The 20246-nt window shown below is 39.1% G+C and overlaps 3 protein-coding genes across 4 annotated transcripts in view; all 3 read right to left on the reverse strand.

Annotated features, from left to right (window-relative positions):
* Positions 1–204: 204 nt before the first annotated feature.
* On the reverse strand, positions 205–4119 carry LOC111229396 (ependymin-like). The gene is made up of 6 exons (XM_022755713.1): positions 4012–4119; positions 3396–3430; positions 3142–3276; positions 1849–2032; positions 1273–1360; positions 205–654 (listed from the first exon to the last, which is right to left on the reverse strand). Exons 1-6 carry the CDS (start codon positions 4085–4087, stop codon positions 504–506), a joined length of 669 nt encoding a protein of 222 aa, XP_022611434.1. The 5' UTR covers positions 4088–4119; the 3' UTR covers positions 205–503.
* Positions 4120–5015: 896 nt separating this feature from the next.
* On the reverse strand, positions 5016–8960 carry LOC111229365 (ependymin-like). Its single transcript, XM_022755669.1, has 6 exons — positions 8851–8960; positions 8535–8569; positions 8281–8415; positions 6779–6962; positions 6241–6328; positions 5016–5728 (listed from the first exon to the last, which is right to left on the reverse strand). Exons 1-6 carry the CDS (start codon positions 8924–8926, stop codon positions 5578–5580), a joined length of 669 nt encoding a protein of 222 aa, XP_022611390.1. The 5' UTR covers positions 8927–8960; the 3' UTR covers positions 5016–5577.
* Positions 8961–12395: 3435 nt separating this feature from the next.
* pnpla6 (patatin like phospholipase domain containing 6) overlaps positions 12396–20246 on the reverse strand; it is a 30149-nt gene continuing 22298 nt past the window's right edge. The window contains exons 30-36 of one of the 2 annotated variants that reach the window (XM_022755571.1): positions 19368–19484; positions 17233–17381; positions 16856–17008; positions 15871–15987; positions 15665–15752; positions 14841–14983; positions 12396–14456 (exon numbers count right to left, since the gene is read on the reverse strand). In XM_022755571.1, the coding sequence (XP_022611292.1) occupies positions 14382–14456; positions 14841–14983; positions 15665–15752; positions 15871–15987; positions 16856–17008; positions 17233–17381; positions 19368–19484 (842 nt within the window). In that variant the 3' untranslated portion in view covers positions 12396–14381. Of the gene's footprint in view, positions 14457–14840; positions 14987–15664; positions 15753–15870; positions 15988–16855; positions 17009–17232; positions 17382–19367; positions 19485–20246 lie in introns of both variants that reach the window. The other variant, XM_022755570.1, reaches the window with a different exon arrangement.

Genomic DNA, 20246 nt, shown 5'->3' on the forward strand with positions numbered 1-20246 from the left:
ATCAGGGATTCATTAGCCACCAGTATGCTTAATTTCTTAATAGAAAATATATGTTTGGTAAGGACTATATGCTCTTTCAAATTTGTACTGTTCAATATGCATTTGTTTTGTCATTTTATTGCTGCTATCTTATTTCTTTATCAAACCAAGCATCCAACACCAAATAAGCATTATTTTGTGCTTTGTTTTATTGAAGAGGACGACAGAGAAGCAATACAAACACCGCTACATGAGGTGTTTTGTTGAAGTGGATGACAGAGATACAATAGAAAGTAGGGACCAGGCTACATTAGGTGTTACTGAAATGTCTCCCTCACTTAGTTCTCACCGTCTCTGATTTCCCTCCGATAGTCTAGATTTGATCTTACTGTCTTACCATCTTACTATTTCCTTTAACCTGTAATACCATTGAGGTGTGCAAGTTTTGCCCAATTACAACACTACAAATACTGTTGTGTGACATGACATGAGTGAATAGGTGGCTATATCGTGGCTCCAGATGTTTACGCCTCTTTCTTGGTCTTCACGGCCAAAGACTTCAAGGCAGTAAAGACGGTATCTGGTGTCTCTGTCTCCTCCAGTTTAGACTTGGCACAAAAGAAAGGTGGGATGTAGTCTATGGGGTTTGATTTGCGCACAACCCAGTTGAAGGTACTGAAATATAAACAAAAATTTACTTTCTAAGACTCATTACTGAGTGACAGTTTTTAATAAGATGATTTCCATAGCTTAAAGAAGCTATTGGTAAGTTTTGCTATTGCTACATAGCCAACATTAGCATTAACAGCTGTTTGCTTATCAGTCACTGCAAGAGCTTCATCCATCATTGCGTTTACAAGACAAGAGGTTATGATTCACCCTCTGAGCAGCACTACCTGTTCAGGGCAGCCCGGACCCTAAAGTGATTCGGTAATGCAAAGTGACGAGACAGTCTGACTGAGCTGGGGCTAGCTGGTTAGCAAGCTAACTTCAATACAAGAAAAGAAATTAATTAATTAATTACTTAGATTAAATAGAATGGTTGCTTTCCACCACTGGAGTAAAGGAATGAAGTTTCATTCTGAACTTTTCTTCTAGACTTCTAGACATCTGTTAATGCTAACATTGGCTTTGTACAAAAACGTACAAATACCTTTAATGCCGCTTTAGGGTATATATCAAAGGTTACGCAAGTCTTAACACATCATGGTTTATAACATTGTTTTGAGTGGTGATGTTGATCACTGCACCATTTCTGCTCTCTTGTGCTTTTTAGTTAGTCCAGGTTCTCACCTGATGGTGATCCATCCAGACTCTGGAGTGTAGCTGGTGTAAGTCATCGGGATGCAGCCGATCTCAGTGAAGACACTTGTGTATGTGCCTGAGGACATGGAGCAGAGGCTCTACAATAAACAGACTTCTCTGGGACCACGTGAAGCACTTGATTAGCTAGCCACCAGGGATCATCTGGGTTGTGTTCAGAGATGGAAGGTGTGTGGAGCCAGTTCAGGTTGGCAAACGCTGATCAAGCTACAGAATACGGTGCAACATGGGTCTTACTGAACACACATAGCTGAAAAAATGTGTACTTTGTATTTGTGTAAATACCAGAGGATGTGTCATGCTTCCATATTTTGTCCCAATCCAAATTCACAGCCTTTAGTAGTGCCCTCATCAGCCCAGTAATATGGAAGGCTGGATTTGTTGTCAGCGACAGTCACAACCTTTCATAGTTCAAGTTTTGGCCTTTCATCAAAACTGCAGCAGCAGACTAACAGGACAGTTCAGTGTAGCAAAGAGCATCATCCCTACACGTTTTGTCAAGATAAAGCCAGGTTTCTTTGTCTCTGGCACAATGTTCCCACTTACCGTTGTGTGGCAGGTCTCCATACCAGGTGTTGACTAGCACACCCATTCCAAAGGAGGAGGAGGAGCCCAGGAATACCTGACCCATCAGTTTAGCATCAGAGGGGACATGCATGGGAATGAAGGAGGTGTCGAGCGCCTTCTTCTTGCAAGACAATTTGCTCCAGTCGATCTCATAATAGACTTTCTAAAAGGATGAAGAAAGAAAATGAATGCTCCCCTTTCACATCATTGTCTGTGTCCCATCTTTGTGGCCTGTTTTATCTTTCAAAATATTAAAAGTTTGAAGGAGTAGTATTTTGCATGCTTTCCACATGTACTGTTTTGTCATTACGAATGTTTTGTCCTTTGTTTTTCTCACAGTAAAAGATCATTTGCTGGACACTAAACAAAACTTTCTGAAAGTATCTGTTAGTGGTTGAGGGAGATTTTATTCATTGGTGACATTGTCAGACAACAGTAAGACGAAAATCACCAGCAGGTGGCAGTATCACTGTGTGGACAGCATGCGTGTAGTGCCAAAATAATTATTATCCATATCGTTTTCATACTTTGGAGGTAAACTGTTAATATTTGGGATGTACATTAGACAAATGCAAATTTGTTTCTTTGTGTTATACCTATGTTGCTTTTATGAGTTTTGAAAATGTTATGTTAGCATGTTAGCCAGACAGCACAGCGCTCATACTTGAAACTTGTAGTAGAAGTGGCCATGATGAAAGTTGGATGTCAGAAAATTACAGTTCTACTGAAGAAATATGACGATAAATTGACCAAACATATGGATGCTGCTTTTCTTTCATATCAATAAAAAGTGAATATTGTTGGATTTTAGATTATCACTAAACACAAAACAAGTAATTTGAATAATAAAATTATGTGGGGTATATTTAATTTCTGCAGAATTTTAAGTAATTAATCAGAAAAATATTCAGCAGATTTATGGATAATAAATATTATCATTAATTGCAGCCCTATCTTGGTGTTGTTTTCTTTGATTTAACCAGAAAATAAGAATCCTGGTTGAAGCTGAGATTAGAGACCGTCATTGGTGGTCAAGGGACACTGACTGTATTGCCAGAAGAGCGATTACATACTAAACAGAGAAAGAGGGAATGCAGGGAAATATAGGAAACAGATTTCTAGTTCACCAATTCATGGGCTACAGTAGCAGTTACAGTCTCACAGCAAAGGTAGAAAAAACATCTGTGACAAAACCCACTAAGTAAGTAAATATCTGGGTTAAAACATATCATATAAAGTATTTTCAGAATCAATTAAATCATGGAAAAATACCTGATTGAAAAGCATCAACTGGTCCACACCAAAGGTCTGATTGCCACTAAACCCATAGTTTCTGACCCGCATCCTCTGTCCAAAAGCATCATAGGTAATTGTTCCTGTCGACATGAAGAGTCCGTTGCCAGCCATCTGAAAAAGAGAGACAGAGTAGAAAGTGAAGAGAAAGATGCTGATCGCTTCACATGGGTCTATCCAAGAGAGATTATAAAGTGAGGAAGGTTTATCTGTAAAACAGGTCAGTGACTCACCACAGTGAGGCCTCCACTCATCTGCAGTGGAGAGACTGTGGAAGAGGAGATCAAAATTATTAAGAAATCAGTTTTGTTAATGCTCTAAAATAACTGAAATTTATCTGCCTAATTTGTATTTGCCGGTAAATACAATTATATGTGCCAAAAGTGTGCCATACATTTCAAATTAGGCTACATCAAATTCCAGCTTTTGATACATGTAAAATAATTCCATTAACACAGTCACAGGCATCAGTATTAAAGTGTCTTTTCAAACTAAATAAACTGATATAAACACGACTAAATATACAAATGATAGTAAAGTATAGATTTTTTTCCTTCTAATTTCAGTTCATTTACAGAAAAAAACAAGCAATCAATCACAAAATTGTGTAAGAGAATTCAAGAGCATGGAAGTGAAACCATCCACGTGCTTTATTAATTTTACAATCAGATTTTTTCTTTTGATGCTCTTATAACATCATGTACAATTTGCATCTCATCTGCAGCAACACTCTAAACTTTCTTCATTTAAAATCTTTGTCTAAATTCACTTAAAATCCAGTTTCACACACACAATACAATGACATCAAAATATTTTTCTAAGGTCACCAGCAGGGTTGTCGATACTCACCGCATGGTTTTGGTGCCTGGGCGACAGCAGCTGCCAACAGCAGGCTGAGGCAGGACAGCACACTGATGAAGTTCATGTTGAGAAGCTGAATGAGGAGAACCCGTGAGTGCTCTGGTTTGAGGGAATGACACACACCTCCATATATACCTGCTCACAGTTGGCCACGCTCACCTCAATGGTTGGCCCCTGCTGCATTTTTTTTTTGACTGCTGCCATGAGTGTAATTAATAATAACTGATTAGATTATAAATTGGGAATAATTAACAACCCTCCTTTGTGAAAGTTGGTGTGATTTATGACCATATCACATTTCTCTTTTTATGTTTGAGCTCATCAGATATTTCAGTTCATGGATTTAAATAGCTCCAATTATGACCACAGGTGTAAATAATCCCACGCGGAACAGAATAAATCCACCTGCTTCTTTCTCAGCCTGCAGGGCTGTGTTTATCTGAAGTACCTCTGAATGTACAGCATATGTCTCCTTATTTTTGTGTTATGTCATCTGGTTCTAAAACAGACATTTGTTCTTTCCTGGTTTCCTTTGTTGTTGATATGAGCTGAAAGCTTAAATCATCGAACTAACAAAGTATTAAATAAGTGAAGTTGAATTGTCCTATTACATTCATTTGGAGTCTTAATGAACAATCTGTGAAGAGTTGTGTGCAAATGTCACAAATGGCCCTGAGTCATAGTCAGGTGCACCATCCTTATCTGCAGGTTAACAAATAGATACAACGGACAGAATCACTACAATGACAACAAGAATAATGTTAATAGCGATAAAGGAAATTATATTACTGATATAATCAGCATCAATTAATATACATATGATGCATCTACATATACATACAAACCATAACTTCATATGGACATGAAATAAACCAGGGTATGTGTATATTATCAATACTTTCCTGTCTCATTGCCTCGATACTTTTATATTTAATAATAATAATAATGATCTAATGATAATAATCAAAAGAGGACAACTGATTTCAATAGTCTTGTTTCTACTTTAGATTTTATTCTTGTGATACAGTTTTTTTTTGTTTGCTTTTTCTTACGTTTGTGTTTTCTCATTTACATTTTTTGTCTCATTTACCATTTGTTCTCTTGTTCACAGGTTTGGTTTTACATTTATAGTTTAATTTGATTGTTTATGGGTTTCATTTCACATTCACAGTTTGTCATTTTTTTCTTTCAAACATCCTGGCCCTAAATTACATTCATAGTTATCAAGCATATCAAGCAGTACAGGAGAAAAACTAAAGCAAAACTTACAGGCTGCATGTCCATAAATGACCTGTGGGACTACTCAGTGGTGGGTCTGAAGACTTTTCCTCTTCTCTTGTACTATTTCCTTTAATCTTTAATACCAAACACTGAGATTGTTGTTCAACAGGGGGCTATATCGTGGCTTAGCTGGTTAAAACAACCTTGGAAATCATGTTAATTTAAATGGCTTTATATCCCATGATATCCATGATTACTGGATCATTTGGGTTCAATTTAGTGGCCCTAACAAGAGCAGTATTAGTGATTATTTTAGTGAGATACTCCAGATGTTTACTCTTCGTTCTTGGTCTTCACAGCCAGAGACTTCAAGGCAGTAAAGACGGTATCTGGTGTCTCTGTCTCCTCCAGTTTAGACTTGGCACAAAAGAAAGGTGGGGTGTAGTCCATGGGGTTTGTGTTGCCCAGGACCCAGTTGAAGGTGCTGAAATATAAACAAATTTTTTTTTATTTTTATGTCAGGCTTCATATTGGGTCATGCATGTATACTGTTGCAGACAGCATGTCAAATACAGTGATCAACCACTTATGTGGATCAAAAATCTTGACACAGAATCATTCCTATACAAATGCTGTAAAAATATATTGATTGTTGTAATCAAGTAGTCAGATTACAATGTTCATTTTGGGTGTTTTCATACATGACAACATATGGAAAATAAAATTAAACAGTTGTATCCTACTACTGCAAGCTGTCATATTTGTACCTTCTTCTTCTATTTTCGACACTGTGGCTCAGCAAGTTATTTGTCCGCCTGTTCCAGCTTTGCTCTGTTTTTGGACGCTTACAGTATGTAATTATCATCTCTGCACACTCGCAGCAGGTGTGTTACGTACGTTACATGAGTGGCGTGTAATGCTTTCACCTTGCATCTGTACAAAAAAAAAAATTCTGTTTCTGCTCTCCTGTGGTTTTTAGTTAGTCCAGGTTCTCACCTGATGGTGATCCATCCAGACTCTGGAGTGTAGCTGGTGTAAGTCATCGGGATGCAGCCGATCTCAGAGAAGACAGTCGTGTATGTGCCTGAAGACATGGAGCAGAGGTTACATGATGTGATTATCTAATGATAAACAGACTGACTGAGCGGCACAGAATCGTCAGAATCCAGCCAAAGGTTATTTTTAATGGAAGTATGCGCTTTACACAAAGAAAAAGTACTGTTCGAAAAAAGCTTCATGAAAACATACATGAAAAGTAAGTTATCCACTAATTACAACATTTTTTTTCACATTTTGTCCCAATCCAAAGCTTTGATCAGAGCCTTGATTAGTGCCCTCATCAGCCCAGTAATATGGAAGGCTGGATTTGTTGTCAGCGACAGTCACAACCTTTCATAGTTCAAGTTTTGGCCTTTCATCAAAACTGCAGCAGCAGACTAACAGGACAGTTCAGTGTAGCAAAGAGCATCATCCCTACACGTTTTGTCAAGATAAAGCCAGGTTTCTTTGTCTCTGGCACAATGTTCCCACTTACCGTTGTGTGGCAGGTCTCCATACCAGGTGTTGACTAGCACACCCATTCCAAAGGAGGAGGAGGAGCCCAGGAATACCTGACCCATCAGTTTAGCATCAGAGGGGACATGCATGGGAATGAAGGAGGTGTCGAGCGCCTTCTTCTTGCAAGACAATTTGCTCCAGTCGATCTCATAATAGACTTTCTAAAAGGATGAAGAAAGAAAATGAATGCTCCCCTTTCACATCATTGTCTGTGTCTTTTAATATGTTGAAAGTGTGAATGAGTAGTATTGCGTTTATATGTTTTCCACATATACTGTGTTCTCATTATGAATGTTTTGCCCTTTGTTTTTATTAGGTAATTTGCTGAACACTGAAGAAAACTTTCTGAAAGTGGTTTAGGGGGTTTTCATTCATTCGTTATCATTTATTTTCAGACTTTATTTTAAAGGACTATTTCTTTTAATTGTTAATGTCATTACTATAGAAAGTAGTAACAGGAAGATCACCAGCAGGTGGCAGTATCACTGTGTGGACAGCATGCATGGAGGGAAAAACGTGTCAGTGGAGAATATTATTATTAATATAAGTATTATTTTCATACTTCGGAGGTAAACTAGGGATACTTAGATATACATTGCTGTAATTTGGTTTCATTGTGTTATAGATTAACTGTGTTGCTTTTTATGTCATTTGAATATGTCATGTTAGCATGTTAGCCAGATAGCATGGAACTCATACTTGAAACTTGTAGTAGAAGTAAGGGAGGAGGCCATGATGAAAGTCGGCCCTTAAGAGAGCAAGTGACTGTGACTCATGTTAGAAAATTACTGTTCTGCTGAAGAAATATGATAATAAACTGACCAAACATATCTGACATAGCAGCATTGAGAGAGGATGTTAACTTCATTTGAGCAAGGAAGGACATGTTATTTGTGATATTTTGGTGTAATTCTGAAACAACTGGTTAATTAATCGAGGAAGAAAATAAACTGACAACAATGTTGGTTAATCTGATCATCAGATTCATTGATAACATTATTGTTCATACATATACACAAATATTATTTTCATACTTTGCACAAAATGCCAGATCTGCGTCATTCTGCATACACCTACATGCTGCTTAATGCTTTTAAGTTTGTGTAAACCTACAGAGTGTTAAGGAAAAGTTGTTGAAGGCAATAAAGTGGGATGAGATTCATTTCACTACATCTGATACTCCTCATTGTTAGGAGTAAATCCTGGTTGAAGCTGAGATTAGAGACCGTCATTGGTGGTCAAGGGACACTGACTGTATTGCCAGAAGAGCGATTACATACTAAACAGAGAAAGAGGGAATGCAGGGAAATATAGGGAACAGATTTCTAGTTCACCAATTCATGGGCTACAGTAGCAGTTACAGTCTCACAGCAAAGGTAGAAAAAACATCTGTGACAAAACCCACTAAGTAAGTAAATATCTGGGTTAAAACATATCATATAAAGTATTTTCAGAATTAATTAAATCATGGAAAAATACCTGATTGAAAAGCATCAACTGATCCACACCAAAGGTCTGATTGCCACTAAACCCATAGTTTCTGACCCGCATCCTCTGTCCAAAAGCATCATAGGTAATTGTTCCTGTCGACATGAAGAGTCCGTTGCCAGCCATCTGAAAAAGAGAGACGGAGTAGAAAGTGAAGAGAAAGATGCTGATCGCTTCACATGGGTCTATCCAAGAGAGATTATAAAGTGAGGAAGGTTTATCTGTAAAACAGGTCAGTGACTCACCACAGTGAGGCCTCCACTCATCAGTGCAGGAGAAACTGAAGAAAAGGGAATTTTTAAGAAATTAGCTCTGTTAGTGATCTAAAACATGTCACGTGCTTTATTAATTTTACAATCAGATTTTTTCTTTTGATGCTCTTATAACGACTTCCTTTTTATTTCTGCATCATGTACAATTTGCATCTCATCTGCAGCAACACTCTAAACTTTCTTCATTTAAAATCTTTGTCTAAATTCACTTAAAATCCAGTTTCACACACACAATACAATGACATCAAAATATTTTTCTAAGGTCACCAGCAGGGTTGTCGATACTCACCGCATGGTTTTGGTGCCTGGGCGACAGCAGCTGCCAACAGCAGGCTGAGGCAGGACAGCACACTGATGAAGTTCATGTTGAGAAGCTGAATGAGGAGAACCCGTGAGTGCTCTGGTTTGAGGGAATGACACACACCTCCATATATACCTGCTCACAGTTGGCCATGCTCACCCCACGTGGTTGGCTTATGAAATGATTAAAAATGTCAAGTCCAGTCATTTTTTATTTGTATAGAGCCAATTCACAACAAACGCTATCTCAAGGCCCTTTCCAAACAGAGCAGGTCTAGACCTTCACAGAGACCCAACAATTCAGAGTAATTGTATATTATCTTAAGATTTCTGAACATTTAATTGATTTGCCTTGCATGTGTCATTCACACTAACTGTAAGATTCAGTGCCTTGCTCAAAAGGACAATTAGCTGTAGATCAAGAATGGATTTGGACATTTGGACTGGACGGCTCCAGTTTTGACTGCAGGTGTAAATAATCCCACGTTGCACAGAAGAATTCCACTGGCTTTTTTCTCAGCCTGCAGGGCTGTGTTTATCTGAAGTACCTCTGAATGTTATAGTGCATGCCTCCTTACTGAAACAGACCTTTTGGTCTTTCCTTGATTGCTTTGTTGTTCAGTTGAATTAAGTTATCAAGTCTTTTTAATATGAGCTGAAAGCTTAGATCATCAGTATTAAGCAAGTGAAGTAGAATTGTTCTATTCCATTCATTTGGTGTGTAAATGAACAATGTGTGTGTGTGTGTGTGTGTGTGGGGGGGGGGGGGGGGTTACAGTTTAATACAGACTCTTCCTGGTAAAACCTTGATTTTTGACACTACCAAATGAAATGTATAATTCACTAGTGAATAATAAAGCTTTGCATAAATAATGGCAGTTTCTGAGAGTGGAGAGAGCCCTTATTTAAAACTCTTGAATATATTTTGTTTAAAAAGTGAATGTACAGACTTTTGGTTGTTTTTGTTTCAAGTAGAACGACCTGCAAAAATATTACAGCATAAAAAAAAAGAAGAAAAAAAAAAGATTAAACCAATTTACACAAATTATCTAAAATATATGCTTTGAAGGAAAAGGTGGTTAAAGATTCAGCATAAAAATCATCAGTGCATTCAACAGCCACATCCGTAAGAAGCACATTAGACAAACCTGAAACTACATTCATTAGCCTACAGTTTATGTTTGGATATTACTTAAATTTCAAACACCTTACATTTATTTATTATTATTTCATAATTGTGAAAATTTGTGGTAAATCTTATTAATGTATAATGTTTAAAACTAAACATGACAGGTAGTAGATCTATAGCTCACCTTTAAACATACAGGCTGATGCCAATATTTAAATTGGGATCAAGTGTTTTAATACTTTGCATTTATCTTGATCTACAGTAATGGATGGGTTTAATTCCCATCAGAGCAAAGTTAAAACTCCATATGAGGTAAAAGGAAAGAGGAAAATGTCTGACAGATAAACCTGCATCACATGATGTTCACAGGTTAGATCTTTTCTAACGGAAACAACAACCACTGAACACTGATAATGATCGTAAAAGCTGTTAGCTCATAGTCAGGTGCTTGGTCTTTATCTAAAGACTGACAGCAGTTTATCAACAACACATAATCTACAGTAGGTTACACATCAGAGGCTCTGAAGAGGTTTGAATTGATGATTTTATTGATCCAACGAAAGAAATATTTTTTTATGGCATGACTTTATGGCAGGGGTATTAAATTAAAATTCAAAGGGGTCCAGTTTGATAAAAATTTACTCAAGAAAAGGTCCAGAACATTGGTCTGATGGGGCCCAACAGGACCAATGTTGTTTTTTCATTTCAAAGAAAATAAGGGCTGTAATAATTGAACACATATGAGAGCTTTTGAAAACTGTGCATCTTAAAATAAAGTGGTTAATTTTGGAAAAATTTAATAAAAAGTGTGTCTTGAGTTTCCGCTTTTAGTCCTTTTTGTTCGCATCTGAACAGTCTCAGCCATTTTTTATAACAAACAATCTCAACACATCTGAACAGGTGAAAAGGAAAACACCTCCTTTTTTCCCCCCTTTCTTTCCCTCTTAAATCCCACTCTTCCTGCACTGGTTAAGTCCGGGTAAAACGGCGTCTGGGTCCGTTCATGGACCTTGGCTTAGTGACTCGGCTCTATGGAAATGGTAAGTCTGCTGGTCTACCACTTTGGTCCATACTTAAATGTCACATTAAAGGATTGCCATGAAATTTGGTTCATATGTTCCCATTTCATTTAGCGCCAGCGTCAAGCTCAAAACTTAAATTTGTTCACTAGTTTCACTAAATACCTGTAAAATGATGGCATTCCCTTCACTCCAATTAGTTTTGCTAATTGAATGCTAATTGATAATTAATATGTTGATAAACTAACGCACTAAACTGTGTGGCAGTGTACAGCCTTTAAGGCTGTACCTGCTATTGAAAGGCCATACACACACCAATTGCCTTGTCAGCACAAAAAGCATTCAGGTCTTACCTGAAACCCAGGTGAGCTCAGCTAGCTTCCTGCCATGTCTCACTCAACTGCGTGGTCTGGTCAACTGCTCTGGTCCATCCCCACTGTGCACTGAGTGATTGGTTTCACTTCATTCAGGTTTACGAGACACCAACAGACCAGACCAAGAAGAGTTCCCTCTCTTTGTTGAAAGTTCCCCCTCTTCTTCTTCCCCTCTTGCATCCCTAGCAAGCCCATTAGGTAAGGCCCATATTCTATGACAAATGAAAACCGGTGACCTGTGTTATATGTTACCAAATGTGGTTGTAGCAGGAACCAATGCCACCATAAAAATTAGAACAATATGTGGTAATCTGATACTGGTTAATATTTCCAAAAACACTAATGGCATGTGAATTCGTACTTGTGGTGTCACATTAAGAGGGACTTCAAACCAGCCTTCAGTATTCAAAATGAAAGTAGAGACCATCATGTGACGGTGATCACATCAGCCACGACACCTGTTAACATGTTGACGTTTCAACCCATGAGTACTCAGTAGTTATCACTACATCATTAGATGACTACTCACTACTTGGACCGAGTCGCACCACACATATCTTCGAACTCAGCCTTTATTTCCATGTGCAGTACACACCTGTACGGTTTCATGACTATACCTTGCACGGCTGTGATGCTATGACAGTGACAAAACATGTACACAGACAGACAGATAAACTCAAATCCCCCTCTGTTTTAGTTTACTACAGTAGGTGAGTCAAGGACCTAATTTTGCTGTTATGACACACACACACACACACACACACACACACACACACACACACACACAAGGTGAAAATAGTACCAGCCCCACTTTTGCGGCTGGTAGTGAGGCAAATATGGAATTCCCATGCCTGTACGGAAAAGCAACAGCTGAGCAAATATTGATTTTGCTGCTAAGAACAAACCACTGGCGCATCACGACAAAAGTTTAAGGTCCTTTGATCAATCTGTGACACTCATAAGCTCATGCATTAAACAGTTTAGGAGAGAAAAAAACTCAAATGCTACATGACATGATGCAAATTATATTTATTTCCCAATATGCATATTAAATTAGCATCTCTTTTCATTTAGATTCCCTTGGCATATCAAGGTGGATGGCAATTATTAAACCAAACATCTTCTGAGCAAGGAATACTTCAAATTTTTCAGTGCAAAACAGCTAAAGCCAAGTTTAGTAAAATAAGACAGACCCCACCCCCAAATTAAAAAAAAAAAAACAAAACAGTTTTTAAAAGCCCGTAGTTAACATGTATAAATAAAAACAAAAAAGCAAATCTGGTGACCATCCATAAAAACAGAATGGATTTTAAGAGAGGAAACCCTTTTTTGTTCAGGTGTTGGTTCCCTTGTTCTGCAGCTAAGCATTAACTTACAAATTTCCACCTCATATACATATATGAATATCAACAATGTGTGTATTATAATATAATCTTGTTACAATTTCTACATTAGGTCCATATTAATTAAGTGTTAATAGTTACATGAGGTGAATTTCTGTCCATTTGGAGTTTCGGTTTACTCAGGGTTTCTGCGTATTATCCATGTCAAAATGACAATTTGTTGCCATTGGTTTTGGAGATTTCTTATCTGTTCAGTCAGAGACTCACTGTCATATACACAATATTGTCTACTACCAACTTCTTTTTAAAACTTTTTTTGTGGAGTTATACGCAGGAACCCTGAGTACTGTGTGTGACCTTGTGCAAACGAAGACGGGCACACACAGGTTTGTTGTGTAGTGTCAGTCGAATGATCACTCTCTTCCCCACAGTCACGGTTTACTGTGAGTGGATCGAAAACTGGTTGAAAAAGGCATCGTCTTTATCTGGCATCATCTCAAAAAAAACAGCTGAAACACAAAATTTCAAGAACGCAGACTCCATGTCATCCACTCACTGAAAATCATCTCATTCATCCCTCATTTCCATTACACATCCTCTCAATCCCCCGTTCAGTTTAGTCTACCTACAGCGCATCAAGCTCACTCTACTGTACTTTGTGTGAATTTTAAACAAACTAAAATAACACTTGGCTGATGGGTCCATCTCTTTTCTTGTCTACACACCTTGTCTCTTTATTTTCTTAAATCCACTTTTCAAAACTTACCACAGTATTCATTAATACGTCTTCCTCTTTCAATATTAATACATCCTTATTCCTGATTCCTGACATTGGTCCAGCCTCTGTTCATTCAACATAAACTCTACTTTGGTGCCTACATGAACATCTGTTCCTCCTATAGCTTCCCTACTTCACATCTACTTTAAACTTAGCTAACCTACTAACTACAGTTCTACTGTCTGTATTTCTTACTTTTCTTTTCAGTGTACTGCTACTATTTCAACAAATCACAGCTTTGCACGTGTGTGCAGTCACACAGGCAATACAAACACACACACACACACACACACACACACACTCGCGCAAACAAGCCCACGCAAGAAATGAATGGACCGCAATGTGTCAAAATGTCTGTGATGGAGTGCAACAGAGCTGTACGTACAGAGACGTACATGCAGATGCAGATGCAGGTGATTTGAATTGGCGAATTGGAAGTTTACAGTTTACATGTTTTGTTGTGTTGGTTGCTAGGGGAGACCTGGTTTTGGCAGGTTTTGGAGTTGGCAGGCAGGTATTCTGGCAACGAATCAGACTGATGCAGAAGTGATGAGAAAAACACTGAGTGGCGTAAACCTTCGAAGACCGTTCTTATTTGGGGCCGCACATAATCATTTTTGACAGTGATGTCAGAATGTCAACAGATGAAGCCAGTGTGAGAGCGAGGAGGAAGCCACTTGATGCAAGGAAGGTTCAACAGTTTAGAGGACGAACTGTAATCCCCTCCAGAAAAAAACAAAAACAGTATTTCAGAGTTTCAGACATTGCAGGAGCTTAGTATGACGTCCACGTCTCTAGCCTTGACTAATTTATGGACCTGTAATTTTGGACCCTTGTTCTTGCTTAAACTCCCTCTACTTCTCAGTGAGGCCCTCTGTCAGCAGTCGGAGACTTCAGAGGTGTTGGAGTCACTCGTGAGTTTCCTCCGTTGCCTCACAGATTTCTCCTCATCCTGCAGAGCAAAACAGAGTTTTTATTTTTAAAAGGCTGAGGAATTTCCAGCTGCCACTGTACTTATGTTACTCAAACAGGAGTAAAAAGTGTGTTTTTTAGGGACTATTTTCAACAGCACATTAATATGTACGTTCAGTGCTTATATCAGGCTTTAGTTACTCTGTACAATACTTGTTAGTAGGATTCATTAGTTGTTGGCCTTTTCATGGGATTTGTGGGCAATAAGAAAACTATGGGATCACCAGACTTATGCTTAAAAGGTTAGGCATGTACAGTATGTGTTTTCATTTGAATGAATAAAGAGGACATATTCTTCGGCAGGTCCTGATTATTTATGTTTTTTTGTTTTTTTTTTGCTTGTTTTGTTATTGTGAGTGCTTACAGTCTGGAAGATTCCATTCTGCCCCCACTCTCCAGGGGAGTGGTCGTCAGGGTCCTCGGCCTCTTCCTCCTCTTCCTCCCCCTCTTCCTCTCTCACTGTGTCCATCCCATCTTCCTCATACTCTGTCAGACAGTCTGACTCCTCTGCTGAGTGGAAAGATTTAGAGGAGATATTACAGTGAAAATTTATAGAGTGACTGGCCCACCAGGTTTCTATAGCATCCATAAAATATCAGGGACATCTGCTACTGTATTTCAACTAGAATTACCGCCTCGTGGTCGTAGGCCTCCACCAACCAGCCACGTTGCAGGAAATATGGTCTCAATCTTCCTTTCCTGAGTTACAGCGTTTCAGCAGAACATAATTATAGTGAAGTTCACCTTTGACCATTTGAATATAAATTGTCATCATATCATCATTTGATCCTATTAGATATTTGTGTTAAATTGTGTCAGTTAAGCCAAAACTGTGTTTTGTGAGGTCACTGTGAATTTGACCTTTGACCACCAAAATCTAATCAGTTCATCCTTTGGTCCAAGTGAATGTTTGCGCCTAATTAGAAGAAATTTCCTTAAGGCGTTACGAGACAGACAGACAACTTGAAAAAATAATGCCTATAGCCCCGGCTGTCATCGGAGCGGAGGCATAATAAAACACACCAGATGAAAACTATGACTCCTCATTTATTACTCTGATTAAATCCAACATGATCTTGAAGGGCATCTGTGCATCAGGTGGAGGAGAGAGCAGTAACAACGGTACGGTACGGTCTGACATCATGAGAAGAAACATTTTAACCACTACAAAAAGAACTGATCTCTCACCATCTGCTGCTACATAGGTCTGGACTGGCTCTATCCTGGAAACAATCTCCGCGAGGTCAGTGAAATCAGCTCCTGGACACGTGCAGGACTGTAAGGCAAGATATTAGTATTATATATGGAGCTATTAAGTTTGATGGTGAACATTTATGTAGTTATACATCGGCCGCATCATTTATGGTGTAAGTCTGTATATGTGCTCTTCTCACGTCAGTTCTCTTGCTGTCATTGTAGTCGGCTGAACGGTGGTCCTTCAGCATGTTCTCGATGATGTCACCTCGGGCCCAGCCAGTAAACACCAACTTGCCATGCTGGAAGCCCACATCCTGAGATACAAGGTAGTTTAAATAGAAACATTAGTGTATTTAAATAGAGTGGGTAGACATGTTTTGAGTAAATACTGTATATACTTATTATATAGTGCACTAGGGCTGGGCAGTATGACTTCAATCAATATCACAACTATTTCAAATTTTTACCTCGATTATGATTAATGAACGAATACTCCGGCGCTTACCTGTCTCTCTTTTTGTGAGCCATGCACTCTTCATATTCGGCAATGTGATTTTGCTCCAAGTGATTAAACAAATTGGTGGTGGTACTTTTGGTTGCTATCCATGTTGCATTCACCACTGTCTGGTAGTTGTGAATAATCACTGACCAATCAGGGGGCGAGGCAGGTGTCTGTGTCAGTTTCCAAAAGTCCAGACTACAGCGCAACCCCTCAGTTTTCTAACTAAATTTGGTCCAGCAGCATTTCCAAAAGTCTCTTATGTAGGTGCTTGAAAACTCTGTGGAGTAGTGGACGGCAGGCGTAAACGTGGCAAAAGTGACGCCTTTTAAAACTAAAAACTATTAGTGTGGATGTAGCCTGATGCTCAGTGTTTACGCTCATGTTATCCATATTACCAAGTCTGTGAGAGGTTCTAAATGTCAGTTTTGATACTTTTTTGTTTAATTGCAGAGCATTATAGTGCACTACATTTACCCTGACTCTTTTTATTGAGTGCCCTAATTGTATCAATGTGTGGAATTTTATGCAGTATGTAGTGCCCTCAATAGATAATGATGATTACAAAGTGTCCTTAATCTCAATTAACTGTTCACTATATATGTGAGGTGTGATTTCACACACAGCAAATGCGCCACTTTCCTAAATAATTAAAATCAGGCAATATTGAGGAGGCCACTCACATAGATCTCGTCAAACTTCCCAAAGTCCATTGTCTTGAAGCGATCGATTGGTGGTCTGATGTACTCGCAGTAGGCACTCTTCTTCACCACCTCTAACTGCCGCACACAAGACACGTATGCAAGCCGAGACTGGATCTCTGCCATGTCTGGCACCTGCAGAAGTGGGCGGAGTGAGAATCACATTTTGGCCACAGGATACCAGAATTGACCAAAATGGACACCATACGAAATATTGCTCAATCTGCTGATTGCACAGCAGAACCATCACTGCTACATGTTGGTCAGAGGCATTAAAGACTCAAAGGTGGCACTCTATACTTTAAGTTGCTGAGTCATCAGGAGTTACAAGTGCATTGTGCTGCCAACCCACTCTGTACCTTTACTTTCTCTGCCCAAGGATTGATCCGTTTCCACAGCAACCACCAGCCAGACAGGCAGTCGCCGTAGTTACAGAGGTCAGTCTCATCTTGGCTTCCAACGTCGATGGCAATGACAGTTCTGGCGCCCATGTTCCTCGCAATGTCCGCTGTTGGACGCGTAACGTATCCACCAACATTCACACACATGCACAGACGTACAAACACAGCACGAAAAAAATCCAGCAGCAGAGATGGTAAGACAATGAGTCCTTGTTTCAGGATAATCTCTGTTTCTTTAAACCTTCATTTAAAAAGGAGCCACAATGTTCAAACAGACTTGCACCACAAAAATATCAGTGTTTTAACTTGTCAGACACATTCCAGAGCATTTATGGCAAATTAGTGACAGAGAGCACTGCAATTTAAAAAAAAAGAAAGATGTATACTTTGCCAACAAGCATAGGGCCTGAAGTCATAAACTTTCTCACTGAACTTGGTAAGTGTTAAAAAGAGCCTTGGGGCATTGAACATTTTTGTGGTGCTGAGCCTATTCAAAGACAGAAACGGGACGACATCCCACAAGCCCAAAGCACTGATCCACCGTGCCAAGAACAACTATAAATGCAGCTGATCGAGCACAAACTCTTCGAAGAGAAGGCAGAGTAATAAACTTCAGAAATGAAGGATGCTAATTTTACAAGGCTCCCTTTAATTGGATCAATCTTTGGGCCCAGAAAGCACCATATTTCACAAACTTCTGAAACATGTATCGCTCTGTAGATAATGAGACATGATTCCCAACCCAAAGAGAGAATTACAATAGCTCAGTCCAGAGCTTTGTGAAATATGGCTGTGTTTCATCAGTACAGAATACTTTATCTACAAACAGTCAGACTCAGGGGAGTTTTTGTCTGCACACCATAATGAAAGCCAAAAATTGTTTATTATTATACAACTTTGTATGAACATTACAGGAATGTGTGAATTTGGTCTGGTGCAATTTCAAATACTTTCAAGTTAATGAGGATGTACTTAATAGTCCACAGACAAAAAAAAAACAGCTCCCCTCTCCTCTTTCTCCACTAATTTTTCCTCTGGTTGAAATGGAGGCAAATACTGATTACAAAAGTAAATTTCAGCACAAGAAAGAGAAATGTAGGGCTGGGCAATAAGGCTGAAATCATTATCACACTATTAATTAGGATATTATCCAATATGCACAAATATATATCAAAATGTGGAAAATGTATGCAAAAATCAAGTAAATGAAACTTGTCTTCAATAACTAATTTTGGTAAGACATATATTATAATTTGCTTTTGAATGACTTTGGACAGCAGAAACTTGAAGAAATGATGCAATCATATTATCAAAATATAATTCTGCTGAAGGTCGATAAATGTTAATATCAAATCATCACCCAGCCATACAGAAAAGTACTCATTTCAACATGAGGGGAACCAGACTTTAATCTCAAAGCAGACTGGTGTCCTGTGCCTCAAAAATAATTTAGGAATTACACTTAATGCTTTTAATTCTTGGGATCTTAAAAATCTACTTTTGACTTGAAAAATGAAATGAAATTGATGAAGTGTCAAAGTTCAAATGTGATACTAGAAGAAAGCCCTCCTGCCAATTTTTATTCTATACCTATCTGACACCAGGCTGTTTGACAGACAAATACCACATTCCCCTACTCAATGTTGTATTTCGTCTTTTAATGTTTAACATTTTCATACACCTGCAAAACTGCAATATTGTCTTTGTTCAGAATGCTGATTTTTCCCCATCTCATAAAACAGAATATTTCAGGGTTTCACTGAGCTCACTCAGTTTTTACCATTATTTTTTTCCATTCAGGTTAAGTAATTTAATTTGTCTCACCAGATGAATTAATTAATGGTCTGAACCAGCTCCAAATTCAGACGGGGAAAACTCAGCAACACCAGACTTCCCTCCACCAGCATTAGGACGAGCTCACAACTATATACTTACACGGCCTATAGAAATTGCTTTCTTGATGAAAACCCCTCCTAAAAATCATCCACATCCCTCACTTCACCTCCCCCCTCCTTTGGGGACAGGAGTTTGTTGGACATTAAGGACTCTACAGTAAATTGGTGGAGGGGGGGGAGGGTACCACCTCTACTTGCCTGGCAGGTTGTTGATGTAGCCACCGTCCATTAGCAAGTTGCCATCTTTGGGGTCACAGAGTGGCGGCAGGTACCCTGAGAGGGTCATGCTCGCCCGCACATAGCGCCACAGAGAGCCTGGCACACCAGGGAGGGAAGGAGGGAGGAGGGAGGAGGAAGGGGGGGAGGGGGATAACAGCTCAATATTGTTTGCTAAACGTTTCAAGTTAGTGTTGACAGACCACAATCCCAACACCAGTGGGACGCTGGCTGAAGGAAGGTAGCTGATCCCTGCAAAGGCTAGGACTGTGGCTCTGCTCACCTTTGGACTCTGTTGTACACCACTGCAAACCTCATTACCTCGCACAGAGACCCTGTGTGACTTGTGCATTAGGTAAAAAAGTAAATGGCAACCATCACAGAGCACCAAGGCTGTTTGAATCTCCAAACTATGTCCCAACAATAGCATTTTGAAGCACGTAACCAAAGAATTCTCTCAAGTTTCTGCAAGATCCACAGATACTGTATGTTGAAGCTGAGACTGCTCATTATAAACAGAGCTTCAGTTGTAGAATATAATGTCAATATGTCAAGAGAAGGCTCAACAGCGCTTGTTGTGACAATGTTTGGAGATATGTCACCGTGAACATGGCAGGGAAGCGCCAAGCCTGCTCAGTCCTGCAGTAAAGCTCAGTGCCAGGAGGGGGCAGGAGCAGGCCGGGCACTGCATGGGTTGGAAGGATAAGGAGCACCGCAGAGAAAAGCAAGGGGTGCAACTGTGCGTGGAGTATACGTAAATGCTGAGGAAGAATTGTCTTACTGATTTTAGAGGAATTACTACCACCTACACATTCCATTCCTGTACTCTATATTTATGTAACTTAAGGGCTTTCAGTTTGT

Source organism: Seriola dumerili, unplaced genomic scaffold (assembly GCF_002260705.1).
Source record: "Seriola dumerili isolate Sdu_G_001 unplaced genomic scaffold, Sdu_1.0 BDQW01000230.1, whole genome shotgun sequence".
Taxonomy (NCBI): Eukaryota; Metazoa; Chordata; class Actinopteri; order Carangiformes; family Carangidae; genus Seriola; species Seriola dumerili.